At 32.9% G+C, this 14562-nt stretch overlaps 1 protein-coding gene across 3 annotated transcripts in view; it reads right to left on the bottom strand.

Moving 5' to 3' along the window:
- Positions 1–367: 367 nt before the first annotated feature.
- LOC138704301 (odorant receptor 22b-like) overlaps positions 368–14562 on the bottom strand; it is a 39236-nt gene continuing 25041 nt past the window's right edge. The window contains exons 2-6 of one of the 3 annotated variants that reach the window (XM_069832167.1): positions 11232–11470; positions 7010–7109; positions 5470–5574; positions 4072–4227; positions 368–1256 (exon numbers count right to left, since the gene is read on the bottom strand). In XM_069832167.1, coding sequence (XP_069688268.1) covers positions 1185–1256; positions 4072–4227; positions 5470–5574; positions 7010–7109; positions 11232–11470 — 672 coding nt within the window. In that variant the 3' untranslated portion in view covers positions 368–1184. The remainder of the gene's footprint in view (positions 1257–4071; positions 4228–5469; positions 5575–7009; positions 7110–11231; positions 11471–14562) is intronic. The other 2 variants (XM_069832165.1, XM_069832166.1) reach the window with 2 other exon arrangements.

Raw genomic sequence — 14562 nt, 5'->3', positions numbered from 1 at the left:
CGATAGGCTCATGTCAGTAGATTTACTGGCATGTAAAAGAAGTCCTGCGGGACAACATTCCGGCACATCGGCGACGCTGAAATTTGTTTGTTGTAGAAGATATTCAAAAGTGATAATGATACTTTTTTGTAAAGATATCTGGCTAAAAATTGAAATCACTATTAAAAAATAAAATTTACGAAAAAACCTGCAAACTACAAAATTCTTTGTTGAAGATAAATTACAACAGATAAAATAGGAACAATTTTTTTTTCTCGCAATATCCTAATATTGGTTAATAGACACGCTATTAAACAAACTAATGTTCTTCATCAACTTACTTATGACCGTTCTATTGTGGAGACGTTGATGTGTGTTTAATACAATTTTGTTGTTACTTTGTTGTAAATCGCTGTGTAAACCATATAAACAACAAAACTGTAATAAAATTCCCCACTCTGCTCGAAGACGTTTCCTAGGAAACGGATAAATAAAATTGTTATTTCATTCCTTTTATTCCACATGAGAATTAATTACATTATACTGGTGAGATTAGTTGATAAAAAACACATGTCACTATGAATTACTTCCTTTGATAAGACATTTTACTTTTACAAGACACAAATAAATGTTCTTTCAAGAACATATACTATATTCTACATAATTATATTCATCAAGTCTAGTTCTTAATGAATGTAATACAAATCGCAATTTACGTGTATTTGTCCTATAAATTTCATTACAAAACATTGGACCTGAGATGAAAATAGAATAAGACTCTGTTGGTATAATTTACTGGATAAAAATATTAATATACATTAGGTATACATAATCCTCTGATTGTCACAATCACAAAAGTGAATAGGAAAAGCAACAGAGACCCACAGTCAATGTAACAAGCAACTCGTAAAAAAGGATTAATAAGAAATATTCACTGAATATCTACTTAAGTCAATCATTAAATTCTTTGCTCATTACTTTAGTAACAACAATTACTTGAACATGATATTATACAACTGCAGTAAAATAGAACACCAAGATATGATAAATCTTAAGTGCTTTGAAGCAGAAGAATAACAGAAAATTGGAGTAAGTTATAACAATCTAAATATTCTTAAACTTAGGATAAAGATGAGTATTAATTTAATATTTTGATACACCGTAACATCTAAATTGAACAATAAAGGTATTATACAGCCTGCAATCTATTCTTCGCTTTCGTCTTCCCCTCTTACTTGAATAAGAAACATGAAGAGAGAAATTGATTCTTGTATCATCTGTAAAACAAGACAAAGAAAGAAATAAATACTGATTATTTTGAACACTTTATACGTGTATGTCTTACATGTATTAATGATAGACATAAAAATATTAGTCTAGATAATGTACGAAATTGTCTTTTATTAGGATATAAAGAGAAAAATTGGAAATATAATTAATCATAGTCTATCGTAAGCAGTAGATGGATGAATTGAAATCCCAGACATTAACAAAAATGTATACTAATAGTGTGACTTATGAACGTAAGAACATTGACTTAAGCTATATTTTTAACCAACGTCTTCTTTACGCTTAACTGCGTTTTATAAATAGACAGAATATGTCATGAAATAGGTTATGCAATCTTCAAAGTTTCATAAAAACACAAGCTAAATTTTAAGTTGAATTTGAGTTGCAAATACTTCACCACTATTTTAAAAATACCTTAATAATGGAACATCTCGCCACAAATTACCAATTGCATTAAGCTTTTAATAATATTGGATAGGAGATATTTATCATGGCAAGAACTAAAATGTTATAACTGTAACAAGTAGGCCTACTTTAGGCAGTTCATATGGAAAAATAATTAAATATTTTTGAATAAAGAATATACCCAAAGAGAGATAGAAGCACAAACACCTATTAGAGCAGACAAATCAGCAAAAATTTTATTGATCACATAACTTGCCTAAGACAGATGATTCAAAAGAAAGTAGTTCAAGGACAACCATTACATTTGTTTGTTGATTTAGGGAAAGCTTACAATAGTATTACCTTAGGAAAACCTATGTTATATATTATTAAAATCCACTGGTATCAGCACCAAACTGAAATTTGAAGTTCCGGAAACCTGCGTAATCCCAGTAAAGTTGTAGGGATGCCAAGTTTGGTCTCTGACAGAGCAACAGAAAAACCAGCTTCGTGTGTGCCAAAGGAAAATGGAAAGAATAGTCCTCCAGGTGAGACTGCAAGACAGGATGAGAAACACAGATATCCGAATAAGAAGCGGTATGCAGGATGCAGTGAGGCTGGCGCAACGTCTCAATGGGAATGGGGCGGACACGTGAGTAGGATGGACTGCAGCAGGTGGACGTATGCCTCGACCATGTGGGACCCACGCATTGGGAAAAGAAGCAGAAGACGTCCAAGGAGAAGGTGGTCGGACGCGTTCCGGAGAGAGACTTGAGCGCAGTGGACGAGAACAGCGAGGGACAGGCAGGCATGGAAAAGACTGGAAGAAATTACGAACATTATGTAAACTGTGTACAGTTGTGTATTGTTTATATAGTTATTTTTGTGTGTGTTAGTTTGGATAGTTTAAGTTCGTGTATAGTTGGTATAGTTCATGTATTATAATTTTTGTGTTCAATTGTATGGTTTTTGTGTGTTTATTTTAGATAGTTTGTGTGTATAGACTGTATAATTTATGTGTGCAATTAGTATAGATTTTTGTGTGTTTAGTTTGTGTGAGAGTTAAAAATGTATACGTGTTCAGTTTGTATATTTTTTGTGTTTAGTGTGGATAGTTGTGTGTTCAGATTATAATTTATGTCTTTAGTTTGTAAGTATAGTGTAAGCTCTCTTGGACTGGCTCCCCAAGTGTAATAGACCTTCAGCTCACCCTACACTCCTGTAGGAGGCCGTTGCCCTTATGGGATTTCAGGCTTTTCGTATTTCGTATTAACAAAACAATTATAAATGTAATTGAATATTTATTTGCAATTTCATTTTTAAATCTAACACAAGGAAATTTCTAGCAAATGCCTCTCAAATAACAAAATGTAAAAGGTTGTTCTCTCTGACTTTCACAATATGGAAGAAAATTTTCAAAGTTGATGGGTATAGAAACAGGAGAATCTAATATACATGTTTTACAGTTTTCTGATGAGCAGTTAATTGTAGCACAAGATTTTGATAGAAAGTACAATGTTCAGAATAATTATATAGAGTAATATGGTGAACGTGATTTTGTTATTGTTATGGACGAAATTGCGTAGCAATAGATGTACGAGAATATAGTGATTTGATTTCAAAAGATGGATTAGATTCAGTAGAATCTAGTGGTGGATACAAGCATGTAAAAATTAAAAGTTATTGAAAACGAGAGAATGAAATTAATAAAATAATGATAAGAGTATTTAGGAAGATTAGCTATAGCTATTTTAATTGGTTTGCTTTGGAGCAAACGCATTACTGGAGGAGCTAAATTTGCCTTATTTGGCACAATGCGCAATGGTTAAAAGTATAACATTTGCATATGGGTCAGAAATTTGAAACTTGAAGGAAAAAATTATACAAAATTATTGATAACAAATGAAATTTTGGAGAATTTAGCAATGTTATCAAGAAGGAATAAAATTAGAAATGCAGTTACAGGGGACAGATTGGAATATAAAAAGCATAAAAATTGAATATTATGAACATTTTGAAATAATGTTTAAATAAGCTTACCTAAAACAACTTTTGAATGGATATCACCTGGAATAAGCAGAGAATAAATTACTCCTTGTGTGGATTTATATGATATTCAATAAACATGAGAGAGATGAGGCCAGAAGAAAAATAGAATAATGACGTAAAGATAGAGAGAAATGGCAATAACGGATCAGAAATTGAAAGGATGATTGATACATTGTACCGTACACAAAACTACAGGACCGTGGTTTCTCATTCCACATTGACGTGCACACAGACACCTTAATTTCTAACTGTATAATACATAAGTTCAGTACTTCCTCTCATGTCATTATTGTTCGTTATTAAATCAATTATAGAACGGTTTATACTCTTAATAAATAAGCATTTATCAACAGTAATTGAAGCACTCACGTTAAGCATTGTTTGCTTAGACACTGGTACACACTTTCCAGCAGTTAATATGAATTGCTTGTTAGCACTGGCTATCACTAATGAGAGAGATCGCTGAAAAGATACTGGAGCACCAATCCAATCACAGCTCCAGGCTGCATCTCGAACTCTTTCACCCTGAAAACACAGAAATCTTTTTTATTTTCAGATTTCTGCTTATAGTGGCGTCCCTAAATCTTCATTGAAATTTTATTTTAGGTAGACTTTGAGACATTTTAGTAAGATATGCCGTTGTGTTAATTTTTTTTTTCTAAATTTTCAAATCTCTATTCTATTTGGTGAATTTTGAATTATCATCTCATGATCTACGACCATTCATTTATTATTCAGAGGAATATATTTTTTCTTAAAGAAAGGGACAGAGAGTTTAGTAATTCCCAAGTGTAACTTTCCTTACGCAATTTTTTAAATCTGTAATTTTCATTACAATTGAGAACTGGGCATGAAAAGGCTGTAAGTGCCAAAGAGACAAACAGTGGGAAACAGACCTTTCTTCTGCAACTAGTAATGTAATATCATAAATTTTGCACATCTATGAGGGAAGCTAGGCTAAATAAAATTACATTCGCACTAATCATTTTTCTCAGTGCATTGAGCCAGGAACACAGACTGTTTTTCTTGGGAAAATTAATTTTAATAGATACTGACACTTAAAGCCTTTTTACGCCTAGTCTTTTATTATCATAGCAACATAGCTCATGCAATTACATTTTAATTTCATGAACATATTCATAAGACCTCTTTTTATTGTATTATCTTACTACCGTTTGAGGATATCACGAAACTTACGAAATTTAAATACATAGCAATAGTCACTAGATCAGGGATACAAAACTGTGCTACAATTATGGCACACGTCATAAGCCGGAACAAGTGACTTATCCCTTCCTCTCACCCTCACACGTCATTGGATATTGTCATCAAGTGAGATGAACTACCTGATAATAGGTATCAGAACCTCAATCAGAGAAAGGAAGAATGGTAAAGAATGAAAAAGTTTTAAAAATGAACTTGTATCAGGGATACAAATTTCCATAAACTTACATTTCTCTGGCAAGGTTACGTTTAGTTGAAGCGTTAACGTTTCTGGTTTGTGTGCTGGAGACGCGAGTTTGAGTACCGATGTCGCAGTTTTATTTGTGTATGTATACATTTTAGGAGATTTAATTTATTTCAATAAGAGCTGAGCGAACGATACTTAAAAATATACGGCTCCAAATAATGAACTGTATATATGAGAACTATGTAAATTTAAGTGAAGGAAGTTATAAAAGAAAACAAATATTAAATATGTACACTAACTATATTTGGGAAAGCGGAAGGTGTCATGATTGATATAGGTTTTAGTAAATGCTTTACCTGATCGGTGAGTTCACTTGGAAACCAGCAGAACAGAAAGATAAATATCAGATATATGCAGTAGGACTCCACTGACTGAGACACGTTAACTGCATTTCCCCAGCGCTGCAAAGTAGAGGCCAGTAAATTAGGAAATTGAAATAAATTTATAAGTGAAACAAACTGAGCATACAAGACTTCTACTCCCTTTACTGAGATATGTTGTACTGAACCGATAACGAAAAGACAAGTTTTGCGATATATAGCACATTTAAAAAATAATGCATGATATCACACAATACCAACAATATTGGAGCAAGTTCAAGGAATGAACAATTTTTTTTTTCTTATCTATTACTTTCTTTTCAACCAAGATGACGCAGAGGTCTAGAAAGACCAAGGCGTCATTGGAAAGATGATGGGCATAACGTGATCAACGAGTCTGAATATTCATTTATTTCCAAACTCGTTAGTGAATGTAACGATGTAAACTCATAATTTTATTTTTAATTTTCATATTTCTATAATTTATATTGCTATTAAAAATCAAAGGATCGTTGAAATTACTCCAAATTCTGTTAATTATGTTTTTATATATACTATAAACTTCAAATTAGAGCTATTAATTGCATTCTTTACAGCAACATTAAGCCTTAAAATTCAGTTTTCTCAAATTTTAAATTTTCAGTTATTTCCCTCTTGAACTGATCAGCTGATATTATTATGCACAAGATGAATTTGTAAGTTTTATATTACTATGGGGCTGTGAGCAGTATGGGATGAATATGAATTCAAATAAGACGTAGACCATGGTCACAGGAAGAAAAATAAAGAAGGCAAACTTTCGAATTCTAAATGTGGCAGTAGAGCAAGTAGACAGCTTAAAATACTTGGGGTTATACTATAAGCAGTAACATGAGCTGCTGCCTGGAAGTCAAAAGGAGGATAGCAATGACCAAGGAAGTTTTTAATAGAAAACGAAGCATCTTCAGCGCACCTCTGGAAAAAGGACTAAGGAAGAGACTAGTGAAGTGCTTTGTATGGACTGTGGCATTGTATGGGCGCAGAAACATGGACATTTTGACGAAGTGAAGAGAAACGAATAGAAGCATTTGAAATGTGGATATGGAGAAGGATGTGACGTGTGAAATGGACAGACAGAATAAGAAATGAAGCTGTGTTGGAAAGAGTGGGTGAAGAAAGAATGATGTTGAAAATGATTAGGAAGAGAAAAAGGAATTGGTTGGGTCACTGGCTGAGAAGAAACTGCCTACTGAAGGATACACTGAAGGGAATGGTGAACGAGAGAAGAGTTCGGGGTAGAAGAAGATGACATTAAGATATATGGATCATAAAAGGAGACAAAGAGGAAGGGAGAAAATAGGAAGGATTGGAGAAAGTTGGGTTTGCAGTAAAAGACCTGCCCTTGGGCTCAATACTGAATGAATGACTGAATGGATATTACTACTATGTACGAGATGATTTTTAAAGTACGTATAATAATACTACTAGATAAATATGACTTTCAAAGTATTATGAAACCATAAGCAGATACACTTACCAGGACAGCAGAAAAGGTTGAGAAACATAGTGACAGCATGAGTATTAGAAAAACGCCAACAAACAAGGTACTGAAATTTTCTTCTAGTTCCATAGTGAACCTGTAGAAAAATATTAGTTTTGTCCATTTACTTTGATACTATTTTCTCAGCGGCATTTTTATAAATGAAAGTCTGTATGCTAACAATGCCGTCGTTTCCATTTATAACAGACAGTGCCACGACAATTGAATCTTATTCCTAAAGAATTTTAGAACTGTGGATTTTGATTTAACACATACAATATTTCATAATCTGATAAGAAGAGGCCAGTTTACACCATCACATACGTCACAAAATTCATCCTTTCTGTTTCTTAGTCACCCATCGCTAGGTATAATGAGGACAACATACGGTACTGATGTCTATAGTGCATTCTGTTGGTTTTAATTTGACATTTCTGGCTATAATATCGGATGGAATGATAAAGGGGGTATGAATTATAGTCAACAAAATACTAAAAGACCATCCAATTTTCGTGTAGCGAAATTCAAGGGTCCTTTCAAGTAATTGTTATGTTCAAAGATTAATTGCAATTGGATGTTATGCTATTTAATTGGTTATTTTACGACGCTTTATCGACTTCTATGGTTATCTAGTGTCTGAATGAGATGAAGGTGATAATGGTAGCGAAATGAGTCCTCGAAAGTTATCCAGCATTTAATGGGTTGAAAGAAAACCCGCAAAAATCTTCAACCAGGTAACTTGTCCCAACCAGAATTTCAACCTGGGCTCGCTCATTTCACGGTCAGACACGCTAACCGTGACTCCACAGCAGTGGACACGTTATGCTCAAAGTTTTTATTTGAATAAGTAGGTCTACATTATATACAATTTACATATAAACTACATACACCTGTTAACATTATATAGTGCTAGATCTTCTGTTTTATTTAGTTACCAAGGTGTGGCGTGAGAAACAAAAATTTATTTGATTCAGTGGTGTAAATTCAGAGTAGCAGATGCTCCTAATAAAGGCAAAATTTGCATCAATAATTTTCAGTATTGTCCGTTCAGCGTTGAAATTTGTTAATACGCAATAATTAAAATTATATAATTATATAATATCGTAACATTAAATGATATTGTTTTAACATAAAATATAGCTACGTTTCTGAAAATAAACGTAATTCAATTCAAATGAAAATTTTAATAACTCTTACATTACAAAGTTTATTAGCTTACAAGAAATTTGGCAGTGTCACACTTAGAAAATTTTATGAGAGCCAGTTTATTTAAGAAAGGTTAAAAATGCACTAACACGTTGTTTCTTAATATACAGAGTGTAAGGGGTTTAAGTGCCATTATTTTATCTGATGATTATTCATGTCATAAGGAAGAAAAAAGCTTTACAATTTTTTTCTAATTGCAATATTTAACTAATTATTAAAGTTTACAATAACAGATGTTTTGCAACGTTGCTGGATGGGGAGGAGGGAGTTTAGAATTACAAAGTACAGCTCAAGCGGAGTAGTGGGGGTTAAGAAGTACACAGTACAGCTCAAGCGGGGAGGAGGGGGTTTAGAAGTACACAATAGAGCTCAAGCGGGTGCAGACGTACCGGTACGAACAGAAGCTCTTTTCTCATGCAGGAGCGACCATGACAATACTATTGTTTACATAAAGCGAGCAGCAAATACAAACTTTCAATCTCATTAATAGAACATTATGGTAAATTTACATTTTATGTAACAATATTGCTTCATTTTTTAATTGTACGTCTAAAGAATAAACAATAATGGTTTTCTCCTCAAAATCACACAAATATTTTTTCTAATGCAACATTTTAATCTCTCCCGCTTCCGTAAAGCAGTATCAATTTTAAACAAATTTCTGGTTGTGTGATTGTCCAAATGGGGTAAGAGACTTCTAGTTTCTAATAATCGTTCAGAAACTGCTACAGAAGTTCGCTGATTAGGTAACCTTTTTTGAAGAAAGCGTCGATGGTAATAACATATGATATTCCTAAACTGTGAATGACATTGTAAGTTGTTTATCGAATAACCTGTACTGAAATGCGATCCGCTCAGCAGTAGAGCTATGGACAGGGAGCTTGAACTCATCTGACTCGTACTTATGTCTGTGCAGAGTACTGCCTGCTGAACGTTGCCACGTCTCTCATGCCAGAATATTAACAAATTTAAGCATGCATTTTTATTTAATTTCACGAAAACGCAATAGAACACACAAATATTTATTTAAACTAAAACTCTTTGCTATATATACCTATTGATGTAATTTTATGAACGATATAAGCAGTATAACGAAAATAAAATAACAAAATAATGTTTTTTTTGAAAAAATATCAATTTTTGATCCTATGTTTTATGGACATTTTTTGATCCTGTAAACCGTCCCCGACGACTGTGAAAAGGACAGCTCATACCCCTTACACCCTGTATATAAATTTAATTCATTAGGAATCCGTCCCAACGAGTCATCCATAGCTTTCATTCTTACACTGTCTGTTTTGTTGTGTTCTAGATTTTCACTAACATAGACTTTTATATGTCATTCAAATTGGGCACTTTTTTCCACGCATTCAGTTTCGCGTTTCATTAATAATAAAAAATAATTTCCAAAGAGGTTGTAAAATTACACTATCTTTCTCTTTGTGAAGCGAGTGAAACGCGGTTTTAAATGCTTCAGTTCAGACACGGCCTCTCTACTATTCCCGATTTTCCCAAGAGTTAACAAAATGTTAGCTAATGTCCATCTGAAAAATGTTGTTGGAATATCTGAAGTAACAGTGAGTAAAATCATCCAAAAAATTTCTAATGCTATAGCGACATGAATACAGAGATATTTACAGTAATATTTCTATCAATTGAAGAGCGACCGAAAAATGTTACGTTGCTAAATTTTCGAGTTCACTAATTCTTATACTTCTCTCTTAACGACGACACACATTTGAATTATCTAAATATAGCAATTCTGTTTCCACAGCATAATTTACACGAGTCACAGTTCAAATTTTTTTTGTTGTTTTGAGGTTTTAACACAGGAAATTGTGATATTAATTTATGAAATAAATTATCATAATTGTTAAAATTAAACAGCTCTTCATGAAACAGGTTTTGTGTTTCATTTATTGTTATATGAGTATAATAATTTAACTTCTAATATCCATCGGTGAAACTGGCCCTTAGAATCATAATTGTTTGATAAGTGACAGAATTTCAGAAATAAATCAATAATGCTTAATTTCAAAGAGATATATTTAGTTTTAAAGAAACTAGCTGCAAAGGAAACTAATAGCATCTGATATTTATAATACATTTATATATCATATAAATACAGGGTGAAAGGTAACTTTTGCACCAAAATGAAACTGGTAGGTAACATGGATAGATCATGAGGAGAGATTTGAAAATCCAAACAAGTTTTTCTCTAACATTCACCGTTTTATCTTTCCATAAAGCATTTGGCAACAGCACGGCTACTCTAGCAAGCTCGGCGTGCACTCCTTACCTTCCTCTCTCCCTCTGCTGTACTCAGTCGGTGACGCGCGGCAATAATCTTTGTTGTAAGATTTATTTTAACGATTTTCGTAATTATTCAATTTAAATTCATGGCTAAACGGTTTAATTTGAAAAAAAAAAAAGACTAAACATATTAACTGTTAAGATTATTTTTTTCTATTTGATTGATTTTTATCTATTTGATTTCTCTCGGTCCATTAGCGCAATAGAGCTTTGCGAACATTGGGAAAAACTATTTTTTCCTGGTTAATGGTGCATTATCAAAGGAAAAATGTTATAAATGTTTTGTTATATTTAACATGTAGAATCACCTCTTAAATGTTAGTGCATCGATCCCCTTCCACCCTGTATATACAAGTAATAGTAGTAGTAGTAATAATAATAGTAATAATAATAATAATAATAATAATAATAATAATAATAATAATAATAATAATATATGGTGTAACGTACTTTAATTTCAGAAAATTAATGTATTACATTATTTTAGATTTGAAGAAAACAGATGAAGAAGATTTAAATAAAACTAACTAGTAAGTAGTGTAAGCAAGAGATATAGAATGAGGGTTAGCGGGAAAGTGGAAAGTAGTAAAGGACGAAAGAATGGAAAGTAAAGAAAATATACTTAGCAAAAGAAAAGGGACGAATAATAAATGTTCATTAGTTCGTCCTGCGATTTATTTATATCACCTAATAAATTTACCTGATTATCTCCTGATGAAGTCTAATACATTTATTCATTTGCCCCTCCATACGAGTAAAAACGTCATCTGAAGCTCGGAGTTGCCACTGCTCGTCGTTTGGAGCTGCAATATGTTGCTGTTTTATATTCGATAATGCGATCCTCATTTTTTCAAGTTGGCTGCATGCAATGACCACCAAAGTAGCATAGAGTGGTGGAAATACATACACGATTGAAGAGTACCCAAGAACTCCGATAACCTACAAAAATCAGATTTGTAGTTTAAGTCATACTTTCACCACATTTAATTTAGAAAGAAATTCTTATTGAAATCTTTACAATTTCATAAATTTACCAAATATGACATATAAATTTTGACTATAAGGAATTAAATATTTTAAGCAGAAAAATTACATCCTAAATGCTAAACGAGTGAAATCCAAACATTGTTAGAAATTGCATTTTTATTCTGTGATATTTCAACAGATGTACATATTCGACCGAAAAAAAAAAAAACAGAAACTGAGCTCACTAGGACAATACGAAATATACAGGCACACAAAAACACATCCACATTAAATTCTCAACACACAACTGAATTTCAGAACACACACACTTTTTGACTCCACATTACACTACACAAACACATCCCAACAGGAAACGGAAACTAAAGGCGCTAAAACAAGGATCACTCAGTTCTGAGGATGGTTCACAACAGGCTGAAACTAATCAACAAGGTACTGTATCAAATATTTAACACGCGAAAGCAATAAAATGCATATTCCGACGTGATATAGTGTTAAGAGTTGTGTAATCAAGATGTATAGTTACAGTGTTATTAGCTCTGGTATATTTCTTGGAAATACTTAGGAAATACTCATGGAAAAGTTTATCGGATCCAAACAAATCGGTACTGTTGGAGCTCAAATAACTTCGCGTGAAGAGAATTGAAGAGAAACATATGTGAAATTTACATATTGAAATACTACATATTGCCATTCAATACATTCTTTTATGAGTGTATTCAGATCTTCGGTAACAGTTTTAGACTTCCTTTACAAACTTTGCCAATTACATTTTCACCAGGTGCTGACATGATTGCCTTTATATACCACCACAATAGCATTTTTCTCTTACGTTACTGTTGCTCATACAACTATGGAATACTGCGTTCTATGAAATTAGTTTATTTCCAGGTTATCTATTCCATAGTCAGCAGAATTTGAACAGAGGTTGGCAATATTTTTTATGGTTCTTTGTTTATAAAGTACTTTAACAATACAAGCAAGTGTCGACATATTTCTGAACATAGTACCACTATTTTGTCTATGGGCCTCAATATGAAGAATCGAGCAAACCAAGAGGAATTAGAAATCAAAATTAAAAGCAGAAGGTACACTTAAGCTAGTTGAGATGGTGAATGGCTGTAAGAACGTGCTAGATAACAAAAACTAATGCCATAAATTACAATCAAAAGACAAAACTAGAGCAAGAGAGTCTGCTAGTAGGTTATTTAATGCTACCTACAAGAACGCAGAATGTAATACTGCTATTGTATTTTATAATACTGCCTTATGAATTTGCAAAAAAACATAATTTTTTCAAGAACTACCATTTCTTTACAATGATGATAATTGTGAACTACCTTTACCTGCCTGGCCTGTGTTCCAAATCATCTATGATATTCCAGCACGATTAAAACGGTGTCCTTTTTCATCCTGAAACTTGCCAGATATTCTTAATTGTTATACTTGTTTAACGGATCACGTATACGCATTATTTTATTTTGTTTCTACGTTCTCAAAAATACATTAGGGGCTATATAGTAGCTAATAATTCATCATCATCTTCAGAAAGATTCATGTCTAGTGCTGATGCCATTATATATAGGCCTAATTTATTCTCTAGATAACAATTTAACAGCGATTTAAGGTATGGAATAGCTTATTAGGAAGATATCCTCCGGATAATGCACTACTTTGAGTTAGTACAACACATTTCTCGCGTAACCATGTAATGTATTTTATCGGGACTTTATTCCGTGTTCGTGCAACTAGGTGGTAAGTATAATAAAATAATAAATAATCCATAATGAATTCGTATCAGATCTCACTGCTGTCACCGCCATTGTATTGCATTCCACGGCAAATTCTACACGACAACGTGCACTGCACTGACACGACTTTCTGTTAATTGACGCTCAATTTCGAGGAGAGCCTATGCACTCAATTTTATCGAAACTAATATAAACATGCGTCAAAATATTTAATAAACATCAAAATATAATTTATATGAAATATTTATTGACTGTGAATTATTATTTTTAACACAATTTGGCCTACATTTTTTCTAGAATTTACAGTAGTGAAACTAGAATAACACTGATAGAAATCGGTGCTGCTCCTGAACTGTGATCGAACTTGGGTTTGATTCAATCTTGGGCCGATTACGTGGCTGGAATGTTTTCGAGGATTTCCCAAATTGTAAGGCGAATGACAGGAAATTATACGACGAATCCTGGGCCTCATCTCGCCAAATACTATGTCGTTGTCATCAATTCCCCATAGACCCTAAATAATCTAATAGTTCTCACAGCATCATTAAATAATACTGTGTAACAATTTTAACTTTTTTTAGCTGGGCATGTAATACCTGTTTTCTATATAATTTGAACCTCTTGAATGCGAATACGACAATCAAAAACAGTTTTTAGTTACTGTTTTTGAGAAATTTTCGAATTCATATCTATTCAAAATACTGCTTTACATAATGAGACTAAGGTTAAATACTCGCTGTTCAGAAGATTATAGCTTTCTTTTCCTACATTTTCTTTTATACTGGGCATCAGGTAAATCACGAGATAAAGTCTAAGAATAGTCTGCTGGCATACTGGTACTCCACTGGCCTTGGTATCTTTTTTCCACGATATAAATTTCTTGATGAAAGCGCTCACTATGCTCATCACTGAAATCGCCACAATTCTCGGGGAAAATGTCAAGATAGGAGTAAAGGAAGTGAGTTTTCAGGGACATGTTACAACCCATAGTTTCACACGCAAATAGTAAATTTTGCACTAATCAGTGTTAAGATATTGTAAATAGTAAAGTCAGTATTAGTGAAAGTGTAAGATAAATTTTGTAAATAATAAAGTCAGTGTTGAGAAAATGTCAGGTAAAAAGTGTAAATAGCAATCAGTGTTTGTCAAAGTGCCAGTGTCAGTATAATGTGTGTAGTGCAAGAAAAAAAAATGAACAAAGAACAGAGTGCTGAGACTAGTTAAAGTTGAACAGGGTTATTAACCATGTCACAAAAGTAGTATACACGACAAGCTCGCCTGGATTGGCTCACCAAG

Source organism: Periplaneta americana, chromosome 8, assembly GCF_040183065.1.
Source record: "Periplaneta americana isolate PAMFEO1 chromosome 8, P.americana_PAMFEO1_priV1, whole genome shotgun sequence".
Classification (NCBI taxonomy): domain Eukaryota; kingdom Metazoa; phylum Arthropoda; class Insecta; order Blattodea; family Blattidae; genus Periplaneta; species Periplaneta americana.
The sequence above is the reverse complement of the archived record's forward strand: the minus strand, read 5'-3'. Positions and strand labels throughout refer to the sequence as shown.